The sequence below is a fragment of the Sphaerodactylus townsendi genome, linkage group LG07 (genome assembly GCF_021028975.2).
Source record: "Sphaerodactylus townsendi isolate TG3544 linkage group LG07, MPM_Stown_v2.3, whole genome shotgun sequence".
Classification (NCBI taxonomy): Eukaryota; Metazoa; Chordata; class Lepidosauria; order Squamata; family Sphaerodactylidae; genus Sphaerodactylus; species Sphaerodactylus townsendi.
Genome location: NC_059431.1, coordinates 40,289,432 through 40,310,158, shown reverse-complemented (window position 1 = coordinate 40,310,158; position 20,727 = coordinate 40,289,432). Strand labels below are relative to the sequence as shown.

The following is a 20,727-nucleotide window of genomic DNA, read 5'->3' as shown; positions in this document are numbered from 1 at the left end:
AGTCGTCATAAAGAAACCCAGTTTCCATTTTCCCCTTCACATGCATGTTTTTCAGGCAGCAATTGGAGCTCATGGAAACAATCCAGGCTACTTTCATGTCTTTGCATGGAGATGCTTCTCTTTTTTAAAATTTCCAGCAACACACATGAACCTGAGCAGCTATACAGAAATGAACCCCTGCAGCCATGCCAATCATCCCATAATATAATCAGCTGCACCTGCATAGCTGTGCATGTGCAATCTGGAAAATAAGAAAAAGTGGCCTCCCTGCAACGACATGGCAATATCAGGCAGATTCTCCCTGACTGTGGACAGTGCAGTGGAAGGGAGGGAAATAAAGTCCCTCCTGCCTGGCCGTTTGCGCGAGAGTGGCTCCAACCTGGGATTTTGTAAAAGGATCACTGATCAAAGGGAATCATTCCAGTATTTGTAATTTTTTGAAAATCCCAGTTTGAAATAAATAAAAAAAGGCAGACTTGTTTTGGGAATGGGACCTGTGCAGAGTTCCTCCCACACAAAATGGTTTGTATCACATCCTACACCCATTATAGTTGTCCTGTGCGGAATCCACCTATATTTGCAACAGTCCTATTGCAAATGGAAGCACTAAAATTACTTCAGTGAATGCAATTGTATCTTTTCTACATGTGCAAAGTATAGCACATAGTATTTTTTCTGATACAATTTCATAACATTATATTAAATCATGTGGACCATCTGTTATGCATTCCATCACTCCACATGCACACTGTCACTTTGTTAGAAATGTATTGAAGGGTGCATTGTTGCAGAACTTCCACTATTGTTGGTGCAAGCAGAAGTGTGCCATACACATCTTGCTGTCTAGTCATGTGGAATGCATTTTCATAAGTACATCTGTTATCAACTACAAAACTGTAGAGACATGCCCTCTGAATTAACTCATTAAAGTCAAAGGGAATCATTCCAGTATAAGAAAACTGTGCTTTCTGGCCATACCATTGAGTAATGTAGTCAAATATATTTGTAATGTAGTCAAATATATTTTCATCTGTATTTTTAAAACACTGTTAGAGACAGGTATGTTCAAACACTTGTGTCACACATGATATGACATGCTCCAACTCAAGCACTTCAACTAGGGCTGCCAGGTTTTCCACTAGAGAAGAAGACTTTCTTGCTGGCAACCTCTGACCCATCTGCAGAGCAGTGGAGGGAAACATAGAGAAAATCACAATTGCTTCAATGACATGCCACTGCTGACACAAACCACAGAGCTTTAGTGGAATCCTGGATCACCAACCCAATATGATGAAATCATTTCTGGGTTGGTGCTGTAAGTGACATTGTGCCTTCGGAACACCAGTGCAAGACTGCAATCATGGTGCTTCTGAAATGAGTAAAATGAAGGCATGCTTAATGGAATGTAGCATTTATCTAAAAACCATCTGTAGATTCACACAGTGTACTTTCAGACTCTACTTTCATAAGCAGTGAAAATGTAAAATAATCCCAAATGTATAATTCATCTAAATTTACACTCTCGTTGCCAACATTTGGTGAAAGAATTTGTAAGAGTGCTTAAATTCTGGTATGCAGGTAATCTTAGTAGAACATGACAAACAGCCACACTATGTGGATACCACCCTGGTATTTCCACATGCTATCTAGTTTAAATACATCCAAAGCATAAACCCCTTTTACTACTCACGCAGCTATCTATGCAACAGCTGTAATAGCACCCATCTGCTAATGTGTTGTTACAAGACTTGCACTATCAAGTTTTGACTGTTAACATCAAAAGACAAAATTGCCAGCAAGCTGAAGGCTTTAATGGCATTCCTGTATTTAAGACTCATTGGATGCATTCTGGATGGCTACTTCAGTAGCCCTGTGGTGCAAAATAGTAAGCTGCAGTACTGCTCACAACCTGAATTTGATCCTGACAGAAGTCAGTTTCAGGTACCTTCAGGTCAGTCAGGCTGAAGGTTGACTCAGCTTTCCATCTTTCTGAGGTTAGTAAAGTGTAGACAACTGGGGCAATGGCAAACCTCCCCATAAACAAAGTCTGTCCAGTAAACACAATGATGTGACACAAGGGACTACCTTTGCTTCAATTTACTCTGATCTGGATGGATGATGATGGAAAGTGCTATCAAGTGATAGCTGAAAACCTTTATGGGGTTTTCAAGGCAGAGGCATTCAGAGATGGGTTGCCATTGCCTGCCTTTGCATAGCAACGCTGGTGGTCTCCCATCTAAATACTAACCTGGGCCAACCCTACTTAGTTTCTGAAATCTGACTGGATAGCCTGGCCCATCTAGGTCAAGGCAAGACTAGAAAGCAATATATTACCTCCTTATGAAATGTAAAGATTTCCTGACAGCAATTTTTTAAAAAATTACCATTTTATCTGGTACATTACTAACACTATACATACTACCAATATTTTTAAAAATGCTTGTAAAAGAGGGTAAAGCACTGTTGTTGCTGTTAATTTCCTTTGCGCTTTCCACAGAAATCAGCAGAATGGGACGTTGCTGCTCTGCAGAAGCAGCTTACAATCCAAAGCTTCCATTGTTTCCGCTGGAAGTGAAACAAGAGGGCGCACACGCAGAAAAATCTGCTGTCCAACTTCATTCACATTAGGTCTATTGGCATTTGTCTTTCCCTTGTGTCTCTTTGTTATAAGAATTTACTAGAGAGTGAACAAATATAGTAACTGAGAAGGAAGTAGAATTTTGTTGAAATTTAGACAAGTACAATTAATGTTATTTCTGGAGGTAAATCCAAATGATTCAAGGAAAGCTAATACTGGCATATTTTACTTTATTGTGTGGCTTCATAACATCCAGAAGCTGCAGGAACAGTTCTCCAGCAGAAGAGCCCAGCCTGGCATAAGCGGGGACATTCTGGGGGTGGAGCCAGCTGTACTTAGCTTCCAAAGTGCTTTCATCCCAGGAATGTCCCCTGGACCTGGTAGTGACTTAAAGTGTGACACAGCATGGTTTTTTGCCAGCTGCCAGGGATTTCTGCCCCCCCCCCCGGCTTGCCACACCACCTGAAACCCTTTGGAGGCAGTGCAGCTGTCCTAAAGTGGGCCCATCCCTGGTCGCTGCCAAATTGCCCCCCACCCCTAGTGGATTGCACTGTGGGGTGCACTGTGGGGTGGGAGGGCTTCTGTGGTCTGTGGATCAGCTGATGGTTGTTGGGGGTGGGAGGAGGCTTTCAGGAAAACGCTGCTCCATTATATACTAAGATTGCCTTTATTTGAATTTTATTTGTATTAATTGAATTTTAATGTTGAATTTTTAAATGTTGTAAACTGCTCTGAGCTCCCTGTGTGGAGGTGGGACAGACAGACAGACAGACAGACAATTCTGGATCCCTGTACATTTTTTCAAACAAATGGAAACAGAATAGCAGCTGTAGTTGCCACAAGATGGGGTACTTTTAATATGTGGTGTCTTGTATGCCTTGGAAATCTTTTTATATAATAGAAAATGCATCTCATTTATTCTCTGCTAATACCAAAGCATATTCCTCTCTCCAGTCTTAATGATTTGTAATTTTTTTAACAATGACAAAAATTACTAGCATTCCAGCAGCACTAGAAGGGGAAAAGGATGACTGTTCTGGTCTGCACAGGATCCCTAAGGCAGAGAAAAATTAACTGGGGGGATACTGAGAACAGGGATCATCTTAAATGAAATCATGAGATTCCTTTGAACAATGACAATTAACTACTTCTCTGTTTCAAAAGAATGGGAGGAGGCAGAAAAAGTTCCCTGGGGAAGGAAGATCAGAAGAGTGTAAAGGGCATTTTTACTTTAGAGATCTTCAAAAGGAGATTCTGGGGCAAAATCTAACTCCATAAAGTGCACTAACTTCCCTGTCCTTACAGTTGCCAGCTCAGAGGAAGGAGATGTGCATAAAAGGTTCACAGTTCTAGAAATGATACTTGTTAGCAGTTTGGGAAATTAGGGGGGATGTGGTCATCTCAAACTTGCCCTTTTTGAAACTCAAATAGAAGCAGAAGAAGTACAGAACTGTAATGGTATTTGATATACATGGTGCACAATACACACAAACACATGTGTGTGTTTTATACCCCCCCACACACACACATACATACATAACACAAACATTTTCTACAGTCTGCCTTTCTCATTTGGACTCAAGATGAACTGCACAAAGTCAATACAATCAACAGGATAAACAATGCAACAAGATTAGGGTTGTGGAGCCAATCAGAAGTATGAAAACAAAATTGAAGCAAAGCATATAACAACACATTAAGTGATATATTATATAGTAAGATCCTACTTTCAGTAAGCTCAACATGGTACTATAGACCGCAATCCCTAATAAAGTATCCAATAAACTTTTTGAATCATTAGTACAGTGCAACTCTGTTGCTTGCACAGAAAAAACTCTCTTGAATGATTCAGTTTTGCATAGTTTACAGGAAACCAGGAGGACGGGAGTCTTTCTGACTTCCTCGGGGACACAACGGCGAAGGTACTTGCACTGGCAGTTGTTGATTTTGCCCATTTGCAGGTTGGCACCTGCAGAAGTCCTTGCTCAGATGAGCAAAGCAGTTGTGGTAGTGCATGTGGGGAGAGACGGTTTCACAACACTGAGGGTCCAAGAACATGAAGGGTTTGGTGTATGTGACAGCCAATACCTTAAGGTGATCCTGATGGGTAACCAGTGGGGTGACAGTAGAATGGGAGAAATATGCATGATTTAAATAAAACAAACAGAATCTTACCATCAACAGCCAGTGAGACGATATCTTGGGTATCTTCAATTCCATACATGACATCACAGCGATAAACACCAGCATCGCTTGCCCGCAATTTCGCCATCGTCAGTGATGCATCACCAATGTCTTCTGGGTGGCTTGGAACTGATACTCTCCCTTTGTAGCCTTTTCCTATCTTGATATTTCCATTTTGGGCCACCAAAACTGTATGTTCTCTTAGGTCTTTTCCTCCTGCATCCTGCTCAACTTTTGACCATTTGATCCGAAGAAATTCACTTGTATTGTGGTAGCTCGGGGGCAACGTAGGCAAGGTTGAAAAGAAGCAAGGAAGGACAGCTCTTCCAGCAAGTGAACCCTTCACTGGGGGACTTTTTTCCACTTTCACTGTAAAGGAGAAAAGTTCTATTAGTAAGCAAACTTGGTGATAAGTTACAGAGATTTATCAACCATAGGCAACTCCACCTCCTGCTATCAGGTGCTGCTCAACAGAGTACAAACAGGTAGATCAAGAATATTGGGAAGCAATATGGTGTCCTGGTAAAATTTTCACCCAAATTCATCACAGATCTTAGAGAACAAATACAATGTTGTGAAAGTTTCTGCAAAACACCTTCTTTACTGTCCTAAAAGATTTTTATGATGAGCTGTAGCTGACATTCCAGAGAGTACTGAGAAATAGTTTTAAGATTGCACGTACACGTACACAACCATTTAAGGACTCCTGAACTGGGCCTCAATATTAATTTTGGAATTGAGGGAAAGGTAGCAGTTCAGTTTTTGGGGGTATATTTTCTAATCGTTCTTGGTCCTCAAATCAAGTTTTGTTCATAACATTGATACACATCCATGATTAGAAAGTTACTACTTAAGATCTGGCTAATGCCACGATTCAGAAATGTCAAGTTTCCTAAGCCAACCAAAATAATTTCCAACATTTGGGTATGGGAGATGCCTTCTGATCTTCCAATTCTCCTAGTACCTTGCTGTCTGATTTTATTTTCCTTGGGCGATAGGAGGCAAGAAGGGTTGCATGACAAGGGGAAACAGAGTAAATCAACATTAGAAGATATTCCTGTGATAGAGAAGAGTGGAACACTGTGCCAATCATCACACCATTTCATTGATTTGGGATGGCCTTCCTGATTCTATATAACCACTGTTCCTAGATATCTGAGTAATTCCATTATTGGAAGCCAGGCATCCATTAGGTGGCAACTGCAAAAACATTTTACCTATATCCACTCTAAAGCAAAGCAAATGGGGAGGAGGGCAGCACACATGTGCTACAATTTCTTCCCCCAAGGCTGATAGACAGTGCTAGCCACCTTGCAAATATGCCCTACAAAGATCAGAACAAAATGTTTATATAAACTAGTAGGCAGGGCTGTGAATATGGAGAGAGAAGCATATGTCTAAGCCACCCCTTTTCCCAACAGAAAGCCCAGTTTCTCTGGAGACAGGCTGAGGTCTATGTTTGAGCTGATTTTTACTCTGTTTCTCCTACAAATGTTAAACCTTTGCTAGATCAGATCAGGTTCATCTAGTCCAACATCAAGTTTCACAGAGTGAAGAAAGAAAAATAGTTTATAATAGAATAGTTATTAACAGTAAATAGCAGCTTCACTCATAGGTACCTGCCTAATCTAGATGCTAGAGAAGACCTCTATAAAAATTGTAGGGTTTGGGCAAGTACCTGTGGGTGGAGGAGGTCTTTCAGATAGCCTGGGCCCAAGCATTAAACTGAGTCCAGAAACCAATTAGAAGCCAAGGTAGGTAGTAGAGTAATATTCATGGTGGTGAGCCCCAACTAAAATTACAGATGCTGCATTTTGACCCAGCTGATGTTTCAAAATTGTCTTTAAAGGTAGCCTCAAATGAAAGTTACCCTTACCTTTTGGCCAATAAAATCTATATACCACCACTGATGCTGGCTTTGTGCTACAGCAAGAAAAAACAAAGAAGCAACTTTATGCCACAGCATCACCAATCGTTCAACAAGAACCATTCAACACCAGCATAATAACCAGCACAACTGAATAGCTGCAGATATTAGAGAGTCCAGAAACTGACATAGGAATAAGTATCCAATCTATTTTAGACATGGCTGTATTTCCTCTGAAAGCAGAGGTTTAATTTTTGGAGGTACTCTTAGTATTAGTCCCTAGATAAATAGCTGCCAGGGATAGATAGGCGTGCTTTGTTCCAGTTTAAATTGCTGCATGAGCTTCTACTTCTGTGTATTTGCTGTGTAGGCTTGAAGATCGGGCTCCTTAAACATTTCCTTAAACATGTATACCCTGTTCCTTAGCCCCCTCAGATTACAACAAAATGTAATAGTACAATTAAAACACTGAAACCAATCTAAAATAGTAAAGTCATGCTAAAGACAGTTAAGACCAACTTGAGAGCAACCCTCACCAATCTTTGGCAGCAGAATTAAACTCAGGCTAATTAGAAGTAATTAAGACTAACTGACAAGACTCACAAACCACATAACAGGCTGCAAATTTAAACGTAAAAAAATTAAACATATGCATAACAGCAAAGCAAAACTCAATTCAGTTTTGTGTAATGGTCCATTTTGTTCTGCTGCATATGGGAAATTAAAGCGGAACCTTGACAAAGATCTTAATTGATGGGAAGGAATATGCAGAGTAAGTGGACCTAGACCCCTGGCTGTTGGGCATTAACAGTCAAAACCAACATCTTGAAGCAAATTGGCAGACAGTGCAATTGACTCAATACAGGCATAATATGTTTCTCTATAGGAAACACCTGTCAGCAATCTAACTATTGCACTGTGCACTAATTGCCACTTTCAAAGCATCTTTGAGGGTAGCTCCAAGAGCATTACAGTAATGTATCTGGGATGTGTTCAGTGCAGGGACAGCTCAGAGCTATAGCTGGTGTACTATCCCAAGCTGGTGAAAGATGCCACACACTGCAGAAGAGACCTGTGCCTTCACCTGTACACTGAGAGCAAACAAAACCCTGAGCTGCAAGCTTGTTCCTTTGGGGGGCAGGGGGCAGAGTATGACTCCATTGGAAGCAGGACAAATCATCAACCTCTGACAGGTTCTAGCAGGAATCAAAGCACCTTCGTCTTACTGGGAAGGAACTTCCAGGGTTTTTTTTAACTTTCCTTCAGCCCATTACCACCTTCAAGGGTTCAGAATATCTAGCACTGTACCTGAGCAAACTGAAAAAGAAATACAGCCGGTTCTCAGCATATGCCACACACTCAAGCAATCAACTCTGTCCCCCAGGCACCACACTGTGGTGCTGATCAACCAAGACCAAAACCACCTGAACACAATATCTTTATCCAGCAGCGTATTGGGGGAAAATGATGCCCGGGGGCTACACCTCCTCTGGGTGCCCCCCCAGTGCTTGGGGGTGGTGGATCATTGACTGGATCATTGTTTATGGATCATTGTTTATGGATCATTGTTCAAGATACAGCATCATTGTTCATGGAGCAATAATGGTGAAAGACCCTGGCAGGGATGGATAGGACATAAGAAACAACTGACAGGACTCTGAAGGGCAACAGATGCCTTTGTCCTGGCCAGTGAGCTAGCATGCTTGTGCCTGGGCCAAAATGGGTGGGGGGGGGCTGGGCATGCCTAGGCTAGGCTAGACAAAAGGGGCTGCTGCTTTTTCTTCCTGCCAAAGAAACAAATTATTTTCTGCTTAGGCATGTGTCCTTCTGCTGCAGCAGCTACAGCCTGGTGAGGAGGGGAGAAGACATGTAGGCAGGGGTGTAACGAGGCAGCCCTGGGCAAACTGTAGCCCTGGGCAAAACCTGAGTTGGATGCCCCCCGCCCCCCCATGGGCGGCCAATCCACCACAACCAAATTTTTTTTTGCACCAGAACATTGGTGCCTGCAGGGGCTGCATTTTTAGACATATCAGCACCAAAATTTCAGCATATCATTGGGAGACTGTCCTTATGCTACTCCCCAAGTTTGGTGAGGTTTGGTTCAAGGAGTCCAAAGTTATGGACTCCCAAAGGGGGTGCCCCATCCCCCATTGTTTCCAATGGGAGCTAATAGGAGATGGGGGCTACAGTTTTGAGGGTCCATAACTTTGGCCCCCCTGAACCAAACTGCACCAAACTTGGGGGGTACCCACATCTCCAGATGATACCCTGAAATTTTTGTGCCAATACATAAAAAAATGCACCCCCGCAGGAACATCCTAGAAATTTGCTTGAGAATCTTTGTTCTGCATTGAGTTTTCTGCATTGCTGTCAATGAGGAGTTTGCAGGCTGTAGCAGACAGTCTCTGAAGGCACAGTCTCAAAACATTCAGGGTCTCATCAGGAGACTGCCCTAATGATACCCCCCAAGTTTGGTGCCAGTTTGGTTCAGGGGGCCCAAAGTTATGGGACCCACCTCAGAATCATGTAGCCCCATCTCCTATTAGCTCCCATTGGAAACAATGGGGGATAGGGGCACCCCCTTTGGGAGTCCATAACTTTGGACTCCCTGAACCAAACCTCACCAAGCTTGGGGGACTAGCATAAGAATAGTCCCCTGATGATACGCTGAAATTTTGGTGCCGCTAGCCTAAAAACTGCGCCCCCTGCAGGCCAAAAATGGAAAACCACTAAGATACCCAAAAACGAACCCAGCATTTTGATGCCCCCCACAAGGTGATGCCCTGGGCAGCTGCCCACCTTGCCCAATGGGCATTATGCCAGTGCATGTAGGCTTTATTCTATGGTTTTGAAGGGCTTTTCCTTGTTGGTGCTGCTTGTCTGCCCAATCAGCCTGTGTAGCAATTGAACAACAATTTGTTACAGTTAGATCAGTGAGGGCACTGACTGTATACTTGCAGTGAATGGACTTCAGGTATGAAACCATGTTCACTTTTTAAAATTAACTAAGCAAACTAGTCGTGTATGATCCTTCAACGATACCAGCTCAAATAGCCACCAGCAGCAATTGTCACTGGAACTTAACTAAAAGCAGCAGTTGCAATTTGTCTGAACCTGTAGCAGCACACTTGGACAGTAAAAATAAAGATTTTAAAAAATATTATCAGTTTACATTGAGGGTCCTCCTTCTGCCCATCATACTAAGGCAAGTAATTTTACCCTTGAGAGTTTGACTATGAATACTAGATAGATTTACACAGGATAGGAGATGCCCCAGGCTATGGTCCCAGAACTAGTACATAATGCAGGGCAGACACATGTGCTGTACCTCCCTAGAGCCACCTGGGGCAGCCACCAGTCATCAGTGCATATGAAGAGAGCTGATGTGATCTAAGAAGACTGGAAATCATGCAAAACATATAATAACTTCACTCTGAGTGCCACAGATTACCTTAACAAATCACTCAGTCAGATTACTTTATCTCCACAGTGGGTTTATGTTTCTAGAATTGCCTGGATTTGTACCAGTTGAAGAAATGAAAGTGTTAGATCAAAGAGTCCTTAAGGTCAAGAACAACTTTAAAATTAATTTCAACAGCCTTTGGAGGAGAGTTTTACACTATCATGTAAAAATGATATTAAAATATTATGATATCAAACACACGTAAGAGATCAATGTTATCTTTCAACCAACATGGATCATTATTGGACAGAATCATGCTGAAGAATTATAGCTAACTAAGCTCTCTGTCGGCATTCCTTTTCCAACTTCAGTGACTTGATTGCCTGCAGTGAACTGTGGTGAAATATTTACTCTTCAAAATAGGTAACTGCATACTTGACTAAATGCAACTGTCAGCAGCTTCATGTGATCATCATACGTAAGTTAGTTCTACATCATTCTAGTGTCCTCGCTACAGTAGGAACAGACAAAACAGCTACAGATACATTCACCTACTTTATACAAGTATCGCAATGCAGTTTTCCCTTTAGAAGACCTTTCTGTTCCAGCTGGCAGACTAAGCCTGGAGCTAAAGAAAACTGGGAGAAGGGGATAAACAAAAGCTAAGTTGGGATCTTTTTGCTCCTTTCCAAACAAGTAATTTCCTTTCCTGTGGCTTTCCATGCTTATCTCCCCAGGAATTAATTACTGTCCACCTTAATCAGCCTAGCCTTCTAGAGACAGTTTGGATTCTGTTTTGAAGCAAAATTTTTATAAAACATCTTACATTTGGAGCTGCTTCCTTTCCCAGAATGAGAGAGAGAGAAAGGAATATGTTCCTTTCCTACTCATATCTGGTCCCTTCCACACATGCAGAATAATGCACTTTCAATCCACTTTCAAGGCACTTTGCAGCTGTGCGGAATAGCAAAATCCACTTGAAAACTATTGTGAAAGTGGATTGAAAGTGCATTATTCTGCATGTGCGGAAGGGGCAGTTAACTATTTTACCATGACTTAAGCCCTGTTCAGTTACTCAGAACTGTGTATGCTGTACAGATATAAAAGGGAGTGGGCTGCATCCAGTAATACCTTCCCCCGCCCCATTTATCAGTGTGTACAGCAAGACTACGTATATGTAAGTGTACACTCACAGGCTGCTCAATGCAACCAGGAATGCTACCAGCAGTGGTGGGACTCAAATAATTTAACAACTGGTTGTTTACAAGCACCATTTTAACAACCAGTTCTGCCAAAGTGATGCAAACCTGCTGAATCCCACGTTGAGGTTCACTACAAATGTTTGGTTGAATATATGGATTGGGCTGGTGGGCATATGGTCCTGTCTTTGTTTGTGCCTGTGCAGACTACCAGATTTTGAATGTCTATGCTGAGTTGTAAGAAAAGAAACCTAGCAAAAAGAACTGGCCAAATACAGATCAAAAGAACGCATGCTTTGAGAGTTCCATGATGGGAATCTCTCACTTCCAGCTGCTTTGAAGGTTGGGTATGAGTTGCTAGAGGGAAGAGTATTTGTCCTCCTATGGAACAGGAAGAGACAATATAACTACAGTTAGATTCATCACTCACTGGAGACCTTTAGCAGACTATGTGGATGGCAATGGTGGAGCCAGAATGCATGAGGCTGAAGCTGCAATTTAGGAGCAAGCAGTCTTCAAGGCAGCCATGCGGAGATGCTGGCCAGCTTTTAAAAATGCAAGATAGCCTCATCACAAAACTCTTTCCTCACATGTACATTGGTATAGAGCTTTCAACTAGCACAACGAGAACGCTGCTGAACCTGTAAAGGATAGCTCAAATCCCACAACAGGATATTTATGATACATGTGGATGTGCTATCATAAGTTACACCCATGTCTAAGGATGAGTGGAAATGTATCCTACAAGCATAGACATTTGTCTCTGTAAACAGCTTCCAAAGTAGCTTCAGGCAGCTTGCCAGACAGTGATCTTATCTGAACCAGATCAGGACCACCCCTTTGCAGATGAGCCCAGACAAATCACCTTCATCCAGCCAGTAAAGAGAGAACCAAAACCAAAAGAGATGCAGGCTCAAGGCATCCAAGGCATTAGATGAGAGCTTGAAAAACCCAGGCATGGGCTTCTGCTGTCCTTCCAACAGGGGCCAGAATTAACTGAACTGCTTTTCAGAGCAAGATAGGAGGCCACTGTTTCAAAGTTACTTGAAATATCATCATACTGGAAGAATACAGGAATATTGATCAAAAGCTGTACTAGAAGTTCAGAAAGGAAGAACTGCTAAACAAGAGGCAGGCTGACTTAGTAATTGGTTTGGCAAGCTAGCCATCACCTTCAGATACCAAGCTAGAGATGTGTAAAGAAGAAAGCCTAGAGAATGTATTGGTCAGGTGGCAAAGGCTAGAAAGTCACAAAATTTGCCCCTGTAAATTTCCAGAGGACACTGAAATTGATAACAGTTGAGCTAATAAAATGTATTGGTACAGGGTTGCCCTAGGACTGGGAATCCCTGCAAGTTCAGCAATGCAAGCTCATAAGAAGATTCAGCATGTTGGACTAGGATCTGGAAAACTGGGCTTCAAGTCATCATGGTGCTATGAAGCTTGTCAGATAACTTGGACTGATCATAATCCCTTAAACCTAATTTGCTTTACAAGGTTGCTCTGAGAAAAAAAAACAGGGAAAGGAAAATAATGTACACCTACTTCATCTCCTTGGGAAAAGGACAAGATAAAATGTACAAGAGATAAATTGGCAGTTCATTCTCTCTGGTGGATTCCACACAGTCTACATATAACAGGTGTGAACATCCTATAAACTGTTCGTGGGGAGAAGGGACTTCTCACAAGTCCTGTTCCTTAGGCATGGATCTTTACAGCCATGCTACCATCCCGGAGCCCCTCCGTAGCTATGCAGCAGAGAGGTGGGGACTGGAAAAAAAAGAGAAGCGTATTCACATTAAAACAAAAGAATCACAGATAGTGCGATTCTTGAAAAACCAGGGCTGGGGGGGGGGAGCAGACTCGCATTAGGAGCAGGATCAGTGAGAAGCCCGCCCCCCCCCCACATGGGTTTTATACCATGGTTAGCCTGCGTTTAATGGCCCATGTGGAAGGGGCCTCAGTTCACCTGGAGAAAATGGCTGCTGTAGAAGGTGGACTCTATGACATTAAAGTGCATTGAAATCTACTGTAGCACATTTATATTGGTTGAATTCCTCAGCACAGAGGAGCATACCATGCTTATCCATGACCATTATGGCATGGATAAGCATGGTATGCTCCTCTGTGCCAATTCCCCTCAGCCATATTCCTTCTGACAGTATTATCACTACAACTGGCTCATACAGTAAATATTAGTTCCAGCACATTCTCCACACTTTGTAGAAAAGCATCATCCCTCTCAGCCTTCAGGAAACAATCAATATTACTCAAGAGAGCATTTAGTTGGTGCTGATCCTTTCATGGTATTTCTGTTTGCATTTGCTTTTCTACCCCATGCATAATTTTATGGACTTCAATCATATCCCCCCTCAGACGTCTCCTCTCCAAACTAAAGAGTCCCAAACGCTGCAGCCTCTCCTCATAAGGAAGGTGCTCCAATCCCTCAATCATCCTCGTTGCCCTTCTCTGCACTTTTTCTATCTCTTCGATATCCTTTTTGAGATGTGGCGACCAGAACTGAACACAGTACTCCCAAGTGCAGTCGCACCACTGCTTTATATAAGGGCGTGACAATCCTTGCAGTTTTATTCTCAACTCCTTTCCTAATGATCCCCAGCATAGAGTTTGCCTTTTTTACAGCTGCCATGCATTGAGTTGACATTCCCATGGAACTATCAACTAAGATGGCCAAATCCCTTTCCTGGTCTGTGACTGATAGCACTGACCCTTGTAGCGTGTATGTGAAGTTTGGAACTATCTGGGAACTATCAGATTTACCAGGTCATTTGCTATTTGAAAGGAGCCCGAAATTTCAATACCAGCTGCAAGAGGGGAATATGAGGCAGTATTTGAATATCAGTGTTTGCTATTTGGAAACCTTTTACGGAAGCTTGTGTGTAGATCTGACATCGCTGTAGTTATGTTTTCACTTATCTTCTGTATACCGAGGGGAGGGGTTTCCTCTTTTTTTGTTTTTAATTAGCCACTGGATTTCGAAAAAAAATTCTTGTTCTTTTTCGGGGTTTAAAAAAAATGTTTTCCGTTGAGTTGTTGCTGACTTAGGGCCATCCCTTGGGATTTTCAAGGCAAGAGAGGAGCACCGGTAATCTGTTATTGCCGGCCTCTGCCCTGTCTTGTGGCCTCTCATCCAAATCCTCACCGGGGTCAGCCCTGCTTACCCTATGACCGTGGTGGCGAACCTTTGGCACTCCAGATGTTATGGACTACAATTCCCATCAATTCCCATCATACTTACCTTTAAGGCCTTACGCGGCCTGGGACCCTCATACCTTCGGGACCGCATTACCCCATATAAACCTTGCAATTTTAGGTCTCTGCGCTCAGTAGAGGCCAATTTGCTGGTAGTCCCTGGCCCCTCAATGACGCGGCTGGCCTCCACACAGGCCAGGACTTTTACAGCCCTGGCCCCTGCCTGGTGGAACACTCTTCCTCCAGCTGTCCGGGCCCTGCGGGATCTTGGTGAGTTCCGCAGGGCCTGCAAGACGGAGTTGTTCCGCCGGGCTTTTGGAGTGTCCAGCCGCTGATGAGTGCCCCCTCCACCCTCCTGTTTTCGGGCCATACCACCTATGGGCCCCACTCTTTTTCTCCCCTTCTGGGAGCATTTAATTGGTATTGTTGCGGCATTGTTGTTATTATCTGCTGCTTTTAACTTAATTCTTTTAAAACCTATATGTAATTATAATTTTGTTGTTCACCGCCCAGAGCCCTTCGGGGGTTGGGCGGTATATAAGACTAATAAATAAATAAATAAATAAATAAATAAATAAATAAATAAATAAATAAATAAATAAATAAATAAATAAATAAATAAATAAATAAATAAATAAATAAATAAATTATAGGCAAAACCGGGCTTTCCTTCAGAAACTTTTTGTAAGAATAAAAATATTTACTCCAGATGTGAGAGGAAAACAGATTTAACTGGAAATTATTGACTTTTATTATGGAGAAAAATACTAGAAACATGCTATATCTTTGCAAAAATAATCTGCAACATTATTTAACAAAAACCACATTCACTGCACAAGACTGTGATCCCAGCAATCACATGTACAACCCACCCTGTGCCACTATGAAACCACAGATCCATGAATTTTGAGGAACTTAGATAACCCAGTGCCGAACAGAAATAATGCAATGCCTTGAAAACCTTTTTAAAGAAATCCTCCACATATTTGCAGACACATGTGATAGGTTTCCTGCTCTGGGTTGAAAAATATCTGGAGGGGGTGGAACCTGGGGAGAGCAAGGTTTGGGAGGGGAGGGTCCTTATCAGGCTACAACGCCCTAGAGCCCACCCTCCAAAGCAGCCATTTTCTCCAAAAGCACTGATCTATAGCGTCTTCATCTCAGTTGTAATAAACAGAGACCTCCAGTTGTAATAAACGGAGACCTGGAGGCTGGCAACTGTTGATCCCCTCAACCATATCTAAAAGGCAGGCTGAGCTGTGGATCTCTTATGGGTTTTTTTTTAAAACTACCATCAGGTAACAGAAATTACCTTGCGGAAAAAACTCTCAAATTTGCAAAGCCATTGAAAGTCTCCTGCCCTCTGTCAAAAAAGCAAGTGGTTCTCTTCTGTAATGCTAATTGTTGCCAGGGATTGGTCCTTTGCAGTCATCAACAGATGTAAAGAATAACTGACTAGCTGTTCACTGAATTTTTGCAATTGTGCTTGTTTTCCTTCAGACATAAGAAACTGCTAAAGCTGATACTATCCTTCACAGGAAATAGCATTTTTATACTAGATGGGGAGGGGCAGTATGAAAATTTAACAAACAACAACAACAATAAGATACCATGAATGAATGAGCTATTAATAGACTGTGCACGAACAGAGGACAATGCAATGTGGAAACATGGGGGGGTGGGGAATGCACCAGTTAGGTGGCTGAAATGTAATAAATCCCAGGTGTGGAAACAGCTGGCATAATTTTTGCTTAACATCTCCTCTTTCTAACTGTAGCCAACAAGATGTGAGGTAGCCCAATCCACATCCCGAGGAAGCCAGGGATGGCATCACAGCTGCCCTACCCCACTGCCTCCAGAGGGCTTTCCAGCCACACAAGGAAGCAAAGGAAATAACCCTCCCACCTCCCCTCCCCCCGCTGCCAGAAATCTCTCCATAGGGATAAATTGACTTTTCCCCCCTGAAAGGCCTACCTGCCTGCAAAGCCAGGGTAGAAGGCAACTAATATCAGCTCCACTCTCAGGAATGCCTTGGCCCACCTCCACTGTGCTAGTGTCTAATCAGACACCAGTGTGGTTCTGCAGTGGCTCCAACTTCTGGGTTTTGCTGTTGCAGAGCTGAGGGGCAGCTGGTCACTGGTTTCTTTGCCCCCTCCACTGGCAGGGGTGTCCCTTGCACCGGCAGAGGAGACAAACATGTCAGCACAAATCATGCTCAGGCTCACTCCACTACTCAACCCCCCCCCCTCCGGCCTGCCATAGGATTACGCTGTAAGACAGTTTAGGGGGAGAAGGGTTTCTCTTGGGATACTTGTAGTTATGCAGCCTGTGAACATTAAGGTTCCCTGTAATTGCAACCACTGATATAATGTACTTAACCCGTTTTTTAAAAAAATTTCTCAGCTTGTGAATTCCATCTGCATTCTGTTAAAAGTACATCTCAGAACATATTTTGCGAAGTCATCACCAATTTGACTTCCCAGTGACAGCATGCAGGCAAAACATGTAGGCATCAGCCATGATGCACGGGCAGGGGGGCACGGTGCAGAAAAGGGCACTGTGCCTTTCATCCCATCCTTCCTTATGTTTCAGGTCTATATAAATGTGTGGAAAGGGTCAGCTGAAGCTTTTCACAGCATAGAGGTAAATAGTATAATCTGGCAAATTACCACCTATTACAACACTGTTGAAAGAACAGGCCTTTTTTTCCCTCCAGGCAGAGAGAACACTAGTTTTGAATCATTTCAGGATGTTCTTTTGCAACATCTATCCTTCTGGATATTCTGTGGCTTTAAATCAGCTACTGCGACAATGGCTATTAAACTAGTTTGCTTTTTTTGGCAATCCAGTCTTGAATATATCCAAGAAGAGGCTTTTGAACAACTCTGTGAATCCTGTCCAGGACAACCATTCTAAAACCTTCTCCTCCCCACCATAAGCACCCCAGTACACAGATACCTCCATGGAAGGACCTTCTGTGGAAGGCGTTTCATCAGGCAAAAAGCCACCCTTCGCATCACACATTTCATGATGTAACATTTAGATTGTTAAAACAAAGATTCGGAAACATTAATGTCTACCCACAAAAACTTGCTCAGGGCTTTGACAATGAAAGTAATAAATTGAATCTGAACAAAAACCTTTCTGTTCTACCAGATGGCTTGTGGTCTGACTTAGTACAGTTATGAGAGAGAGAGCGTAAACCATGCATAGTAAAGGATCAGTTACTCTTCAAACCCTGACTGTAAATCACACACAACAAGGCAAAATGTGCATTCCATCTGAAGCAATAATATTTAAGAGCCAGGATGCATCTGAACGTGGCAGTAAGAAACACCCACATACAGCACAAACTTTAGTTATACATGCTCAAATACACAAGAATGGGTACTTCTCTTATTTATTAAACAATGGAAAAGCAAATGCTAAAGAGCTACTCACAATAGATATTCGACTATTATGCCTTCTAGGACTCCCTTGGAATTGCTTTTCATAAGTCTTGTGCAGAAATTCACAAAGTATGCTGAGAATGGGTAGCATCAGGATGGCTCTTCTCAGTTATTAAAGAAACGTGCCATTTGTTGCCTGCTAGCCCAGGAATCCTACTAAGTCAGCATAGGAAAGCAGGCTAAAAAGGTGCATTTGTACGAAGTTAGACTTAAATTTGTCAATATGAGGCCAACTTAATTTTGCAAAATAAGTTAGCAAATGATTATGTAGTGGAACTAAAGAATGCATCTAGATTTTTTTTACCAAGAAAAGTCAACAATTTTTATTCTAATAGCTTACTGAACTGATTGTATGGTTGTTGCTAATCAGATCTTATGATCATAGAATGCATTACAGTTGGAAAAAAAAAGAAGATCACAAGAAGGTCATCATGACCAAATCGCGGTAAATCTGCCATGCAGGAAGAACACCTAACTTCAAAACACTCTGACCAGGAGGTGTAGCCAACTCAAGGGGAGGGGGTGGGGATCGGTTACCCTGGATACAGGCCTGAGAGATCACATGGAATTGAGGATGATTGCACTGGATGGAGCCCCTGGGGTCACATGGGGGTGGGGATCGGTGCACTGGATGGAGCCCCTGGGGTCACATGGGGGTGGAAAATCACCCCCACATCCCTCCTCCTCCTTCCCCTGCCCAGCCCATATGCCTCTCTCTGCAATTGGCAGGACAACTAAGGAAGAGGGAAGAGGCGTATGTACCTTTTCCACATCAAACGCTTGTGCAACGAGATAGGTATTGGCAGATGATCCCTAACTTAAGTCTCTTTTCTGCAGTCAAAAGCTTTCGCCCTTAACAAAAATGGCTACAGTAATAACAAAACAAAACCCTAAATAGCTTCTGCCCTTAATAAAAATTTCAGAAATATTCAGGATTAACCATGAGTATTGGAACCCAGTGTCTGAAGGCTCCCAGGACCACATTTTCTTTTCTCCCTGCCCTCCCCACTTTTTTTAGAGTGTCTGTGTATTCTTGGATTTGGTGTCAGTTTGTTAGATTGGGCTTTGTATCAGCTTGCCAATCAATGGTTCAGGGAACATTTGGAATTGCAATGGAAGCCTTGGCTTATGCCCTTTTAAAATGTTTGTTGACTTTGCAAAGTTGGGGTCTCTGCACGTGGCTTTATGTCAGGTTTGTTTTTTATGGTCGATTCTCATGTTTGATATTTCTGGGGATTCTCAGGTTGTACATTGTCTGGATTCTCCTATTTTACATTTGGCAGGGTTGCAACAGAGCCCCTGCTCAGTTTAACTTGGGTGATTCCAAGGTTGTACATTGGTATAGATTTTCAGGTTTTACATATTTTTAAAAACTATTTTCCTTTACAAGAATCAATTCAAGAAGTCTAGGGCACCTTGCTCAGGGGCCCATGGAACTGGACCTCTTGGTCCAATTCACTTGAAATTTGGGAGTTATTCAAGGAACAGGCTCCAGCAGCTCCCCTGCCATGTTGATGGAACTAACTTTAATGTGAACCCCTTCACTCTCCTGAAAAATGTTTCCTATAGGAAGTAATGGAGCAGAAAAATATTGTAATTCTGGGTGGTGGGGGGGAAGCAGATCTGAATACCAAATTGGTATTTGGAACCAGGGAATACCAATTTTTTTAAAAAAATTCCCCGATATCAAGATAAAAAAAGAAAGAAATTGAACTCTACAACTCTAGGTTCTTAGAACTCTAGGTATGGTTCTTAGAAGAGACTATTTCTTGCTAGGTCAGATGCAAGGGGTGGCATGCAAGGGAAGGGGAGTGAGGGAGGGGAGGGAGTATGGGGTGGCATGCAAGGGAGGGAGAAGGAGGGGCCCTGGCATCTGGACATGGCCCACCCTAGCAGAGGGGAGGGAGGGAGGGGGTCCAGCATCTGGACATGGCCCACCCACCCTAATGGAGGAAGGGGAGGGAGGAGTGGCATGCAAGGGAAAGGGAAGGAGGGGGTTTTATGCAAGGGAGGCATCCCTATCCATCATGCTGTTCCTTTTCCTTCTAATCAATAATTTGGAGGGCATTTGGGGTTGCAGTGGAAGTGATGAGGTGAGAAATTCATATCGCTGATGGAAATCCCTTCTGTCCACAGAAATCCTCTAGAGGTTCCAACCTGTGAACCAAAGGTCAACAGTAGCAATCCTTTGAGAAAGGACAATATTCTTCTTCTCAAGGTACTTATATTTTTGTTGTGGCAAGAACTGAAGAGACAGATGTTATTTGTATATTGCAGGGGGAAAAGGGCAGGGAAGTTTCAGGAAAACAGCTGCAGTAAATTAAAAATGAGAAAGTGTAAGGGAGGTCAATTGATTTTGCTCTTAAAGTGTTCTCTCTACTGTAAGGGGATTTTCTATTTCCCATACCTCTCATCACAAAGACTACACCCACCCTCAACTATTTAAATGATGCAAGAATGTACGTCATCCTTCTGTTCACTCAGTTATTAAAGGTAACATTTTAGTTACAAATTATAATGGAAATCTCCACCTTAGTGGAACATTACAGCCTGTAAAAGTTTTCTAACAGTCTAATTCACAGACCAGTCAAACCAACTGGAACAAAGTAAGGGTCACTTAATATGGCATAAAACTCCAATGCAGAAATTACTTTCAATGTTTTGAACTGGGTAAATACAGTAAAACACATATTCGAAACATGCTATGCTATTTTTTATGTGGCAATTTTGTAAAGGGTGAAGTCACCTAACTAAATATTCTGGGTTAATTACTAAACTGTTTTTGCCAGTTGACCAGAAGGCAAAAAAAAAAGCCTGGTTAATGGGCAAAAATC

The 20,727-nt window shown here is 42.5% G+C and overlaps 1 protein-coding gene across 7 annotated transcripts in view; it reads right to left on the bottom strand.

Annotated features, from left to right (window-relative positions):
- The window catches only part of VCAN (versican), a 152,578-nt gene that overhangs the window by 99,699 nt on the left and 32,152 nt on the right, over positions 1–20,727 (bottom strand). For all 7 annotated transcript variants that reach the window (XR_007245089.1, XR_007245090.1, XM_048503758.1 and 4 more), the window contains exon 3: positions 4,754–5,131. Coding sequence is in view for 5 of the 7 variants with exons in the window: in XM_048503758.1 (XP_048359715.1) it covers positions 4,754–5,131 (378 nt within the window). In the remaining 2 variants the exon portion in view is untranslated. The remainder of the gene's footprint in view (positions 1–4,753; positions 5,132–20,727) is intronic.